We start from the raw sequence: 14,700 nt of genomic DNA on the forward strand, positions 1-14,700 counted from the left end.
TTTTTAAGTTGAAAATTAAAGTGCATTCTTCTAAAACATAATGAACATATATATATATATATATATATATATATATATAGTATATATATATATATATATATATATACACAATAAATAAAACAGACCAAATAAAAAAATAAAATAAAAACGAATTAGTCCTTTGTCACTTTTGTGTTTATGATTGATTTATTGGAGTGGAGTGGCATAAATGCAGAGAGACTGATATTATTTTAAAATGTCCACTGTTAAGTTTTCTGGTTTCTGTAGAGTAGATTGGGGTGGGCCTTGTTCTCATGCTCAGGCAATGTGAATCATGTGAGTCAGCAGGATTAGTCCTGAATTGCTCGCTGATATTTTCCCATCAAATTACATTTAATGTTATATATATAAGTGACTGGGTATTTGCAACCAAAGCTGTTTTTAAAAGTTGGTGCATGAGCAAGATTTTCTTTTTGAATTTTAATTGTCTAGTAATACTAGACACCAAACATGAGAAAATTTAAGTTGTCAAAGGACAACTTTTTTTTCAGAGTTCTGAGCCTTTATTGGACTGGTACAACTGGTAAAATGTCTCAATTCAGTGTGTGTGTGTGTTGTCTATAAACTACTGTCACATTCTGCTAACGATGCAGAATCGTTACCTGTCAGACGGGTAGAAGCTGAAGCCCTTCTCCTGGTCAAAACAGGTTATTTTTCTTTTGAGTACTCAGGCATGCCACACCTCTTGTGAAATGTCCCATGAAGTCTGACAAGGATGTGAGTCAAGTAGAACTGAATGGTTTTGTTTTTTATTTTTAATTTTTATTTTTATTCATGACAGAACAAGACAAGCAAATTACAATTACAAATACAGACTGATAATGTGTATTTATACACCTCTGTCTCTGTTAGTCTTTATGCTGGAGCAAATTATGAAATATTATTTTTCTGCACTCAGGTGTCAGTTTCTGTTCCCATGACTGATAACTACAGGTCATTAGCAGATTTCACCTGACCGATCAATAGTCTTGTTGAAGCCTGCCATCTTCATCTCTGATCTGTCACGTACACCTTAGCAGCCACTGAAATTATGAGAAGTTCTTAAAAAAAAAAAAAAAAAAAAATAGAAAAAGAAATTGTCGTAGGGTTTGTTTTACTGGTCTGCTTATTAAAAGCACAACTGGTACAGGAGCTCATCCCAGGCTGGCCAAATCCCAGATGCAAGCAAAGAAAGAGCACATTTGAAGCTTTTAAAATAGAGCCACACCTGTTAGTTTAACAGACACTTTTATTTGCAGCCCTAACAAACAAATAGAAGTCTGCTAGTCAACAATAGGCTACCTGTATTTGGATAGGCTCAGACAGATGGCTAAAAGTGAACAAACATTCCCTTTCCCAACAAGAAAATGGAAACAAAAGTCATAATTAATATGAACTGCTCTGCCAGCTGCAGTAATATATTCAGACCTAAATATCTTGCTCCTCAATACCTCACTTAGCTTCTCCAATCATTTCTTTTAAATAAACAAAAAGTCTTTTATCTAAGAAAAAACTTTAGATTTTGAGATTTATATCTAGGTTATTTAGAGATTAATCAGTATTTAAATATTTCCCATAAAACACGCCTCTCGAGTAATACCTCTTTGCGCAATCAATGAAAAACTCCCACGAACAGAATGTGAGTCTCTATTTCAGATGCATGTTTTAACAGTATATGAGTGCAGGTGGCTGCCACGCCTTCTTTTTGCTTTACGGCCAATCGCCGTCGCCGAATCAAAGCAGCTGCGCGGGGATTGGCTGGCTCGTCCCCTCCTTCAGGTAATGAGAGCGCAACTTTGCTTGCTCACAATAACAGTCACCTTGAGACTTCCCAGAATTAACACAATTTTCCGCTTGATCCTGAATGTTTGGCTGCTCTCCTTTGTGCGGAACAGACGGAGGATGCTGTGATGAGTGTCGGATGCGAGAAGTTGTTTGACCTGTAGTCCGAGTTTTCTTTCAGCCGTTCCCTGCGACTCACCTGCCGCATCTTCACCGACCTGAAAGTCCAGTTTCACTGTGGGAGCCCAGCAGTGCACATGGCTCAGGAGGAGAAGTAAGTCGCCAATGTAAACACTAACGCGGTTTATAAGAAACGGTAAACTTAAGTCAGTTATATAGCAACAAGTTGTTTGGAACTTCATGGCGTTTATCTTTATATGTGATGTCATCGCAGCAGGTAAATATGTTTCAGCATGCTTTGATCCCATGGTTCTTTATTACACTACCACTAGGTAGCATAAAAAGAAAAGAGAAGAGGTCCTAGAATAGAACCTTGTGGAACGCCACTGTATTTTACTATAATTGCTAATGTTTTATTCATTTTTTTCCTAAAATATTTATTTAGATGATCAACAGTATAAGGGTTTCTACACTACATACTATACAGTCAACTGCAACATCTAAAAACAAGTGTGTCAGATTGCTTTTTTTCTTTACCGTTTCCTCTTATGGCTTGTTTTTGTTTGGTGTAGTACATCTGTAACGGTGGGCCTGGGCAGGTGGCTTATATTCGCTAACATCCTTGTACAGCCCCTCCCATGCAACCCTTCCTCACTGTAGTATCAATATCCAGCAGGATATAGTCCATTGTCCCACCGAAAAAAAGCAATTGTGTGGAAAATGTAAAAAGATAGTGCTGGGAATATCAGTTGTATGCTCCAACCCTCTGTAAACTTCATGAACCCTAAGGTATAGAGAGAGATGGTATTATTGGGATCAAGCCTGCTGTCCACACATTTTTTAATAGATTATTTTTACTATATACAAATTTATATTAACTTTCATTAATATTTTCAGTAAGCGTCTGGTAGTGGTGGTCCCTAATGAGATGAATATTCCATCACGCCGTGCCTTCACAAGTGAAGATGAGGCATGGAAATCTTACTTGGAGAATCCATTGACTGCTGCTACCAAGGCCATGATGAGCATTAATGGAGATGAGGACAGTGTGGCTGCCCTGGGAATCCTTTATGATTACTATAAGGTCAGAAATCATCTGTGACACACTTAAGAAGAAAATTAATGTGCCTGTGGTGTACTTGAAATCGTATTGCTAGAACATTATTCCATTTCTTTTCCTTTAGGTTCCTAAAGAGAAGAGGCTATTACCAGTACCCAAACTTCCAGAAGATCATGAAAAGAGGTCAGTCCAACATGCAAATGAGGTCCAAAAGTCTGAGACCACTTGAGAATAAAATGTATCTGTTCCATTTTTCTAAATGAATACATTTAATTTTTAATTGCAAATTAAAAGCATAACAATTTGAGTTTGAACTGAAGAATTACATAAACTTAAGAACATATTCGTGATACATGTTATCCAGCATGATTGATGCTTATTTGTGAATGTAGAATCTTAAACATTTCTTCATTTTAGGCCATAAATTAACTTTTTTTAACTTTTAACTTTATTTCCAAGGAATTAATGGATGAATGAATGTCCATGTACCAATTGGATATAATAACCCATTTGATAACTACTTTCTTTCAGTCGGATCGGTCAAGATGGCCTTGAGTCCGCAGAGAATCGTATCCAGGTCCTGAAGTCACTTCCTGTCAACCTGTCCTTGAATACTGATGTGCACAGTGCAGAAAATAAACAAGACCTGTTCGGTCCAGTGCCAGCTGAGGAGGGTGTCGTGGCCACTGTGAAGGCTGACGTTTACTCTCAGGCATTCTCCAACCATCACCAGCAGCAGGGGATTCAGTACCAGCGCATGACCTACCATCAGCCTTTACAGGATCCAGTGAGCGTCAGCCACGACGGATACATGAAGGACGAACAGTGCAGCACACCAGATAGCACCTTTGAGGACTCCTACCCTGAGGAGACTATGGTGAGCTTTCTGTCAGTTAAAAACATGTCTGTTTACGTCAGTCACTCATCATTAAACATCGAGAATATATGTAAACGTAAAGCAATTTAGACTAATTTGTTTCTTTAGTAAGTTTATACTTCAGTCATATACTGTTTTTTACAGAAGTACAGGGTGCCCACCACACTAGGGGCAGACGATTTCTCCCAGGAGCATTCAGGGATGTAAGTACAACCCTTGATATTTATTTACGCTAACATTCAAAAGTTTTATTAAATGTTTTCGAAAAACAGTGCAGTGCATAGTGACTACAGGAATTCTACACTTAAATTACCTCTAGTTTTTAAAGTTTTCTACAGAAGTACATCTGAATCACAATAATCTGGAAATCAAGCTCTGTCTAAATGCTTTGTATTAGATGCCTCAAATTATGAGCAGAGACTTTAAAAACATCCAGATTTTAAAATGTTCTGCACAATAATAGATTAATTATTAGCATTTGTACAAAAACTCAAATACAGAAACTGTTCTGCTGTGGACTTTCTTGTATTATTGAATCCTCTAGTAAATTTGCTGTGCTTTTTTGCCTTAAATATCTTGCCTTCTATACTACTCTGATACCGATAACATTAAAAGTCACTTATTATTTGCCCTAGTATGCCAATATATTGTGCATCCCTTTTCTTGATGAAGAATGTGAACTATATGGCATGGTTGCCAAAATCATAGTTGAATGTTAGACTATATATAGACTGGAATAGCTGGGTTTTATTTTTCACAAGTGTGGACAAACAAAGTGTTTTTCTTTCTCTGATGATTTTCATTCACACAACTGTTTTTCTGTCCACTCCTAGAGACATGTTCCAGTACAGTATAGAAGCGAGCCGCTCGGTCCGTGAGAAGGCCGGTGAGGGGCCGATGATCTATCTGAACAAGGGCCAGTTCTACGGCATCACTCTCAGTGAGACCAGGGCCAACAAGGGCCATCGACATCCCATCAGTAAAGTGCGGGTGAGTGTTGCTGTTACCATGACAACCACTCTTAACTCTGTAATATAACCAATAAAGGACCAGAATCATTGTAACACAACTGTCTCTCTCAGAGTGTAGTGATGGTGGTGTTTGGACAGGAGAAATATCGAGATGAGCAGCTAAAGCACTGGAACTATTGGCACACCCGTCAGCACACGGCCAAACAGAGAGTCCTTGACATAGGTGGGCATCTGCTTTATGTATATATCTTTTACATATGTCTGAAAGGTGCACATTAGCAAAATTCTTGCCACATTTTTCAGGTAAAGCACATTCAAACATTCACTTTCAAAGTGCTGTCTAAACGATTAATTGTGATTAATTGCATCCAAAATAAAGGTTTATGTTTACATAATATATGTGTGTATGTGTATTTATATATACTTAAAAATATACACAAATATATTATGTTAATACAAAGTTTTATTTTGGATGCGATTAATCATGATTAATCGATTTGACATTTTATAATATCAAGTTTGCCTCTTAATTTAAGAATGCTCAGATATTTGTACTGGAAAACAAGGCAAAAATACTGAGTAAGAAAGAGTTTAATTTTGGAATTTACCCACAAAAACCGAACAATGGTTAACATTACAGTACCTTAACACTTACACCTAACCAGTGTGTTTTTGTTTGTGTGACTCTGTTATTATATGTCTTTTCCACCTCTTTTATGCTCTGCGTCTGTATCCCTGGGACACCGGATAACTGAATTCCCTTCCTTTTGTTCATCTTTTTTCTCCCTGGTTCCTCATTTGTTTTATTTGAGGTATATCCTAAAAAAGGGTCTGCAACTTTAGTACAATGCTTAGGGCAAAGTCTTCCATCATAACTCCCAGTTGGGAACCATAAGGACAATGAGGGGTCAGGTTAAAGGGGGGTTTTGTCACCTGAGGGGCACTGCGATGGTCTTCTCTGTGGCAGCTGGCAGCCTGACGTGGTTTGGGCATGATTTTGGAAGACCGAAACCCGATCTGCTGATCCTGATGTTGTCCTGATTTGAATAACAGTATCCAGGGATTTTTCATAGTGCCTGAGGCAGAAGATCAGGATTTGAATAGGAGCGTTAACCGTTTGGGGGGAGGCAGAATCCTCAGACAAGCGGGGGCTTGGGAAAGGGTCCTGCTCTTTTGTAAATGGGAGGCTTGAGTAACATCTGCCATACATTTAAGTGGTGTTGTATTTACACAGCAGGCAGGCACTGTGTCATAGACGTGAAGCGTGTAACAGAACGCCTGCGTCTGAGGTCAGAATGCGTCCCGTTGTGGGTTTTTTTTTTTTTTTTTTGAATTTTGAATTTTGAATTTTTAAATGACTGAATATAAACTGAAGTGCTCAAATTTGATTGCGGCTTTGCATATTATATACATATTTACTCAGGGCAAAACAAGCAAATGATCTCTTTCTCACATTTATGCTATCTTCATGTTGTTTGAAAATACAGTGGGGTGTAAGGTCTTGTGTAGCAAAAATGTAGCATTTTACAACGAATATTATCAGCATAACAATTTGAATGACAAATTGACATGAATTTGACAGCGTCTCAGTATTTGGTATGTCCAGCCTTTGCTTTATCAAGAGCAGTACCTGAGCTGGCAAAACCTGATGATCGTGTTATCCAGCATGATTCGAGAATCAAAAAAGTCACAAACTTGATTAGAGACTAAAAATAACGTAGGAACTTAAATATTTGTTATTTCTTTTTGCATATAATTTAAAATATTCAAAATAAGTAAAGAAAATGAATACAATTCGTGATTAGATAGTTTAAGAGTTTAAATCTAAATTTGATTGGATAAATTTTTTACTGTATTCAACTTATCGTATTTTAGTTTTTTATTTATCTAAATAAGATCTTAGAATAAAAATAACAGATTTTGCATGTGGGATCCCAGATTTTACTTTTCAAAGTAAAATATTTTGAATATATGCAGTTTATTTTATTTATCTAAATAAGACCTTAAATTGTAAAATTTTTTAATGTAGTCAAATATATATATATATATATATATATATATATATATATATATATATATATATATATATATATATATATATATATATATATATATATATATATATATAATTTTTTTTTTTTTCTATTGTTTACTACTGTTTTATTGGTAACACTTTAGTATAGGGACCAATTTTCACTATTAACAAGTTGCTTATTAGCATGCCTATTATTAACATATTGGCTGTTTATTAGTACTTATAAAGCACATATTCTACATCCCTAATCCTACCCAATACCTAAACTTAACTGAACTACCTATTAATAAGCAGCAAATAAGGAGTTTAATGAGGCGTGTTTAACGGTTTCTTAATAGCGAGAATTAGACCTTAAAATAATTCTAATTCATTTAATTTATTCAGTTTAATACATTTAACATCTAAATAATAATCTTAAATCTCAGATTTTCTGTGTGGCCTCAGACATTTAATCCATACAACTGTTAAGGTCTTAAAGAAAATATTCCAATAATGCCAGAAATTGTCAGTTGCTTATAAAATTACAAATGATAACTAATGTCATGTTTCACCCTTCAGCTGACTATAAAGAGAGCTTCAGCACCATTGGCAACATCGAAGAAATCGCTTACAATGCTGTGTCCTTCACCTGGGACGTCAATGAAGAGGCAAAGGTGAGGCTTCAGCTTGGAGTTGTTACTGGAATCTTCAGTTTGCTGTGTGCAGGTCGAGCTGAAGTTGTCTGATAACAGCCATTGAGCCTGAGGAGACATTACAGCTCACTTCTCCTCCTCTTCCCTGCAGCATCCTATTCACTGTCAGGAGGATTTCTCCTTCTTAGTTCAAATACTTAACAAGCTTACTTTAAGTGCACACTTGAGGGAGGAGTGCTCATGGTCAATATTTGTCTTTAAAACTAGGCTTTTGAAGTAGCCTGATGTGTCATTGTAATAGCCAGTGGAAAACTTAACAGCAAATTCCCTACCTCTGGAAATCATTTTATGCAGTTTCCTAATTCAGAAAATGCATATAAAAGATATAGTGATTCCTGAGTATTTTTAATAAAGGGTTGCAGAAATATAAACATTAACATCCCTTCAATTTTTAGAGCCAACTGATGATGATTTGATAATGTGGAAGATTTCAGAGTTCCTTTGTATTTGCTCACATGCACCCACATGCACACAGAAAGCCAGAGCCCACACTAGAGAGATCTGTTGTGAAAGATTTGTCCGTGTACGCAGTTGCTAACTGATTCCTGTCAGAATTGATCACGTGGCCCTGAGAACGCAAGTGGTTCTCATAACATCGAACAACAAGCTCCTCTATGAAACAACAGCTACAGGCACAGACATGAAAGCACGGGAGGCCGTCAGTGGGAAACTATTTTCACCTCGGGCTGAAAGATTCGCTACCTTTCATCTTTCAACAGTCGTTTTTCCAGTGTCTCTTGATATATTGGCACAAGACAGGTTACAGTTGGGAATATTTCAAATCAATTTAGTTTTTGCTTATTATTTGAATAAACCGCAGACAGCCACTCAATGATAGAGTGGTTGTGTGGTTTTTATTTAGAGATTTTAAGATTGTGAACATTCAACGCAGAAGATGTATTATTCACTATTAAAGTTCTCTAGTCTACACAGAAGCTGGGTGGGTGATTTTGAGGTGAAAGATAGAATAGTGCTAAAAAGGTGTGAGCTTTATTCACCATTTCGCTAAAGTCTGGGAGGCGATCCAGTAATAGCTTTTTATTCAGGAATAGTCTATTAATCAAAGTCTGTAAAGGTTTCACATTTCACTACCACCTCTTATCACCACTAGCAAACAGAATTGCAAAAATAATGATTTTCAGACATGTTTCCTGAACGCTCCCTGTGTCTGCCATTGGTCGAACAGATTGAAACACCTCTCTTGAATAGTACGCCACTGGTTGAAACAATGATGGTAGTATTGGAGCATTGCAGCACATTTTTGCAGCTTTTATAAGCATCTTGTGCCTCATTATAAAAGCACAGTGTTAAGTTAAAAAAAAAAAAAAGTTTAAGGTTGATTGACACAGCTGCTTTTTATTGTTTTTATTAAAAGAAAATAAATAAAAATGTGCATGATGAACATATTTGACTAGAACTTCTTTCAAAATAAATTTTAAAAATACAGATTGACAAAAACAAGTGATGCAAGGCAGTGGAATGAGGAAAAGCAAAGTCTTGAATTTTTTTTTTGAGTTAAACTTATTTTAACTTGCGGGTCCATTAGTGTGCTGTTTTCTAGATTTAACACTTTATTTTAGTGTCTCTTAACCAGTTGCCTATAAGCATGCATATTACTAGAATATTAGCCATTTATTAGTACTAATTAAGCACATATTAATGCCTTATTCTACATTGTTGAATACAAAAGTGTTCCCGTCGCTTCATATAACCCAGATTGCACGTCTGATGAGTATTCTGACGATGACTTTCATACCTTTTCTGGACCTTGACACTGTTATTTACTTGGCAGTCTATGGGACAGTCACAGGCCTCCCGGTTTTCATCCAAAATATCTTAAATTGTGTTCCGAAGATGAACGGAGCTTTTACAGGTTTGGAACAACATGGGGTTAAGTGATTAATGACAAAATTTTCATTTTGAGGTGAAGTATCCCTTTAATGGCCATTCACACCAAGCATGATAACTATAAAGATAACAATAAAGATATAGTTCTAAAATCATTCTCACATGCACTTAGAATAAACAGATGATATCGTTCGCTGGTGTGGACGCTAATATCGTTATCTTTATAGTTATCGTTCTTGGTGTGAACGGGGCTTTATAGTACTGTTTTCTAGTTCAAAAATGGGTTCTGTGTGAATGGCCCCTCACTGTGATTCTTTTTTTTCTAGTTTTAAATTCTGCAAGAACATTCCCTTTATAGCTGAGCAGCTTAAGTGGAAAAACTGCCTCTGGCTCTTTTGTCATAAGATAATAAGACACGATTGCCTGGCCATACTTGACCTTTTCCAAGCTCAGAAATACATGTTTTGTCAAGCTGATTTTTGTAAGCATCTTGTGTTTTTTTTCCAGGTTTTCATTACGGTGAACTGTCTGAGCACCGATTTCTCCTCACAGAAGGGAGTCAAAGGTCTTCCACTGATGATCCAGATTGACACGTACAGTTACAACAACAGGAGTAACAGACCCATTCACAGAGCCTACTCACAGATCAAGGTCTTCTGTGACAAGGTTGGTGCTGCGTCCGTGTGATTGTTTTGGGTCAGACACCTCCATTTAAGTCAAGGACCTAGTTATACAATAAGTTTTACAGTTAACGGTGGACATTTTCTGTCTGCCATTGCCATTTCTTGTAATAGCTGTAATGATTTGACCTTCATGAAGTGTAATTATTTTTGTATTGCAATTCGTTTGTTACTGGAACTAACTACTTTATATACTAAACTTAATGACTATTGCTATTTGGTCAATGCTGCTGTCCTTTCCATACATTTTTATCTGTGTAACAACAATAGCCAGTATGATCACACAAACATCTCTTCTGTACAGGGAGCTGAGCGAAAAATTCGTGATGAGGAGAAAAAGCAGCTTCGGAAAAAGGTCAAAGGTCAGGCTGTTGGCAACCAGGGTCATGATGGTGAGACTTTTGTCAATCATCCATACATTTGTTTATATAATATATTGTCATTATCTATCACGTATCTTTTTACTCTGATCATGGATAAAATGCACATAGGCATGAATAAAAACAATTGTGCATTACAGGTTTTGACTATGACCATGTCTTCTATGAAACATGACTTTGTGTGTTTCTCTGCGTCAGCTTGCTGATTTTTACTTGAGTCGTTTGTTTTCTTTCACTCTATTAGGTAAGAGGGGAAGTTTTGCCACTTTAGCTCAAAAGAGGCCAGATATTACGCTCTTCAAAACTATGACAGACCTGGAGTCCCAGCCTGTCCTCTTCATACCCGATGTCCATTTGAACAACCTCCAGAGAGCCGGTCAGGTGAGGATGAATGCAGTGCTCAATGTGACACTGAAGTTGTTTCAGTGCTAAATTGATCAGAACTAATTATTAAGGCGTAGGCTCTTAGTAATGACTAGATTGTAGTGACTTAAATTATTCAAATGGAGGTAATCTCTCTCTAACTGAATTATCAAAAGTCGCTGCTTGTACTTCTGAACATATTGTGAAGGCATGTGCAGTTTTAAGTCTCTATAATCTTTTGTTATTCTTTGTTTAATAGGTGTTCAGTTTTGGTGTTGAGGAAATGGAGAGTGATGGGTTAGTGCATTTACTAAGAATGTCCTGCTTTAATTATAATAGAATTACTATTGGTATTAAGGGATGCAAGATATGGCTTTATAATAATGGTTATGGTTCTATTTTAATTGTCTATTTTCCCTACTTTTATTTAAAGATTGCATTTGCCATCATCCAACACTCAATTAAAATAAATGTAACATAAAAACTATATTTAATAGCACTTTTGAGTTTAATCTTTAGCAAACTTCAACAAGAATATCACTTTTCACATTGTACATTATAATGTTGTGAAGCCTAAGTTTGCTTAATGACTGATTTTAGTTGATTAGTGTTTTATTTGTTATTTATGTAGAGAAAATAATGTAGTTTTATTATGAGCCGTTTATTGGCTATTTTGTGTTATAATGTCTATCTGTATTAATTCATTCCTAAAAATACATCTCAGAGGAGAAATGTCTTTGAAAGTCCAGCAAGCATCAGACCAGTAGAATCAATCCAGTGTGTTTCATATGCATTGCGTCTGCTTCTTGCAGTCTAACTGTAGCATTGAAAGGCATTATTATAATCATAAACTTTATCTGTTTCTCATGCAGTGTGGCCATGAAAAGACCATTCCGGTCTTCAGAGGAAGATATTTCTCCACCTGCCAAATACAGCAGAGAGGAAAGGAGAGGTATGATTTACTGCATATGTGTGAAATCTACAAGTCAACAGAATATGTCCCATTCTTCTGTACGAATTCTTAATGATATTTCCCTGCAGTCCTGCTGTACGTAAGAAGAGAAACTGATGAGGTTTTTGATGCACTGATGCTAAGGTCGCCAACACTGAAAAGTTTGCTTGAGGCAGTAAGTAGTACAGCACATGGGCTGTACACTTTGATTCTTAACAGGCAGGGGTGAATAGGTTTTTAAACTGCATTTAGTAGCAGATTAGATTACTTTGCATGGAATACAACAAATAAGCTGAAGCTTGTCAGAAGATTTTCTGCTTAAGCTGCCGTTTGGATTAAGGTCTCTCTTTTTTTTCGTAGATATCAGGCAAATATTCTATTCCTGTGGAGAAAATGACTAAAATCTATAAGAAAAGCAAGAAAGGGTGAGTAAACAATGCTAAAAAGACTATTTATATAATGATTAGTATTAAATTATTTTGAACTCAAATATCATTTTCATTCAAACATTAGTATTCTGGTCAACATGGATGACAACATTATTGAGCACTACTGCAACGAGGACACATTCATCCTTTCCATTGACAATCAAGCGGACTGTTTCCGGGTGACTCTTACTGAAATTTAAATATCATTGCCACAATAACACACGCTTCTACTGGGAGGACTTTTGTTACCCTGAAGCAGCACACAAGTCATTCTGTGCATCTGTCTGGTTCTTATGAGCTCTGTATTAGAAGAGGAAAACGCGTGGACTCGTTGAAATAAACTTTATGATGGAACGAGATGAACACATAAAATGCTCTTCCAAAGCACTATAATATGCCAATCAAGTTTTATGGCTTTTTTTCCCTTTGATGTGCTGTCTCCCCCTTGAGGCAAACAGTGTGAAGCCCTTAAAAAAAGTGCCAGATTTTTGCATGCATTCAGTCCTTTCCTTTATCAATTCTTGCATAATATTTGAACATAAGAGATCTCTATAGATACTCTTATTCTATGAAGACATTTTATGTTGTAGTATGCACAACAAATAGCATACAGTGATGAATGGCCCAAATGCTACACTGTACTCTTTACCTTGTGTGTTACATGAATGTATAGTTTACACATTTTCCTCTGTGTTGTATCTTGATGTTTTGATGTCTTTATAAAAAAAATAACATACCTTGTAAATATTTTTTATGGTGTTATTTTATCAATTGAATAAACCAAGTCCAAAGAATCTTCTTGGATTTTGAATATTCTTCACATGCATTCATTTGGGAAACTGTTGTATAACCAGTAAAAGTTTTAGTCACTTTTAAAACCTGCAGCAAGGGGAAAACTGGATGTTCGACCTTCACACAAACTATAATCCATTATATGCACACTTCCATTCCAAAATTCTTTTTTTTAAGACATGATTTATTAAATTTAGTAAATATTTTTGCCTTATTACAAACGACTTTATATTCTTCAAATAGTCCAGAAAATGTTTGCACAAAATATTAAGCAGTAATATTAACAACTGTTTTCAAGATTCTAATAAAAAATATTTCTTGAGCAGCAAATCAGCATATTAGAATGATTTCTGAAGTTATGCTGAAAATTCAGCCTCACCATCACTGAAATAAATTGTTTTAAAATAATTAAAATAGACAGTTATTGTAATAATATTTTGAAATATTGCAATTTAACTGTATTTTTGATCAAATAAGTGCAGCCTTGATGAGCCTTCTTTCAAAAACATTTAAAAATCTTAACTTTTAAACTTTTATATTGTGCATGTATCATTAAACTGCTGCCAGCTTAATTTGTCTTGTAAATGGTTATTTTAGAACGTTCTATTAGCTGTTTTATTATTTGTATGAAATTTGCATGAAATATTTATATATCCCTGCTTTTGCTAAATAGCGGTTTTATGTTAATGATCCACTGTCTCTGATTTTCAGAAAACTGAATTTAAAAACACAATTGATTTCACATCTTAATATGCAACACACCCTCTGACTCTGTTTGTTTCCCAGGCTTTAGGTGTGTGTATAATTATGCAGGCACAGGTGTTTCTCTCTCAGTCTATACATAACCCTAGGGGAATTTGCTGGCTTTGAGTCTCATAACTGCTTATTCATTCTGATTTCTGTTACAGTGCTGTGTTAGTGTTCCCCAATCAGAAACAATATGAATATTAAAACCTTTAAGCTGCATCTGACAAGCGCTTAAACAGGTCATATACCTTGACCAAGAGCTTATGCAATTCCGAAACACAACAACAAACGCTGTTAGCTTCCTCTTTTTGAGTCCTGGCTAATCTGGAAGGTATTTTTTTTTTTTTTTTTTTAACACATTTATCTGACCAGGAATCTTTTTTTTCTTTCTTTCTTTTTTTCTGGACAACAATAAAATGCTCAATAGCTTTTTAGCAGCCATCACATTTATAATTTCATAAACCCACCCTGAAAATTAAAAATGTGCAACTAACTCTGCACAAACATAGTTTTGTTTTAAAATGTTTAACCATTGTACACGTCATACCTTCCCTTATGAAAATTAACCATGGTTTGATATGGCTATAATAAAATTGTAGTATCCATGTTTTTGGTGTAGTAACTAATTACCATTTGTATAACCACAGTTATACTTCAAATATCATGGTTAAACTATGGTAGCAAAACCATTCATTTGTGGTTACCATGGTTTAACTGTAGTAACCATGTTTTGTTTTCTTAAGGGTAAGTACAATGCATCGTCCTGCAAGGAATCGATACATTGGTAAAACAGATATTACTGAAGAGCAGGATTGTTGCATTTTTCTCCATCGCACAGATTTCCAGCCTTTGATTTGGGTATGGACAAAATGTCTCATATAAAAATAATAATAATATTAAACAAAAAATACCACACTTTCGATCGCAACCGAACGGAAAACTTCACTCTTATTTT

The 14,700-nt window shown here is 35.6% G+C and overlaps 1 protein-coding gene across 2 annotated transcripts; it reads left to right on the top strand.

Annotated features, from left to right (window-relative positions):
• The first annotated feature begins 1,793 nt into the window (after positions 1-1,793).
• LOC109111378 (grainyhead-like protein 2 homolog) lies at positions 1,794-13,000 on the top strand. Of its 2 annotated transcripts, none has more exons than XM_042740527.1 (16): positions 1,794-2,074; positions 2,818-3,004; positions 3,105-3,163; positions 3,512-3,857; positions 4,002-4,060; positions 4,691-4,847; positions 4,940-5,051; positions 7,422-7,516; positions 9,911-10,069; positions 10,388-10,475; positions 10,708-10,844; positions 11,086-11,123; positions 11,699-11,778; positions 11,868-11,953; positions 12,139-12,203; positions 12,292-13,000. In XM_042740527.1, exons 1-16 carry the CDS (start codon positions 2,058-2,060, stop codon positions 12,404-12,406), a joined length of 1,800 nt encoding a protein of 599 aa, XP_042596461.1. In that variant the 5' UTR covers positions 1,794-2,057; the 3' UTR covers positions 12,407-13,000. The 2 variants fall into 2 exon arrangements, with proteins under 2 accessions (XP_042596461.1, XP_018979855.1); XM_019124310.2 differs by having other exon boundaries at positions 2,069-2,197.
• The last annotated feature ends 1,700 nt before the right edge of the window (positions 13,001-14,700 follow it).

This window comes from Cyprinus carpio, chromosome B16 (assembly GCF_018340385.1).
Source record: "Cyprinus carpio isolate SPL01 chromosome B16, ASM1834038v1, whole genome shotgun sequence".
Classification (NCBI taxonomy): Eukaryota; Metazoa; Chordata; class Actinopteri; order Cypriniformes; family Cyprinidae; genus Cyprinus; species Cyprinus carpio.

Excerpts from the sequence above, each read along its gene's own strand:
- LOC109111378 (XM_042740527.1), top strand. Across the intron at positions 3,005-3,104 it reads TCCTTTATGATTACTATAAG|GTTCCTAAAGAGAAGAGGCT; the intron begins GTCAGAAATCAT and ends CTTTTCCTTTAG. Across the intron at positions 10,845-11,085 it reads ACCTCCAGAGAGCCGGTCAG|GTGTTCAGTTTTGGTGTTGA; the intron begins GTGAGGATGAAT and ends TTTGTTTAATAG.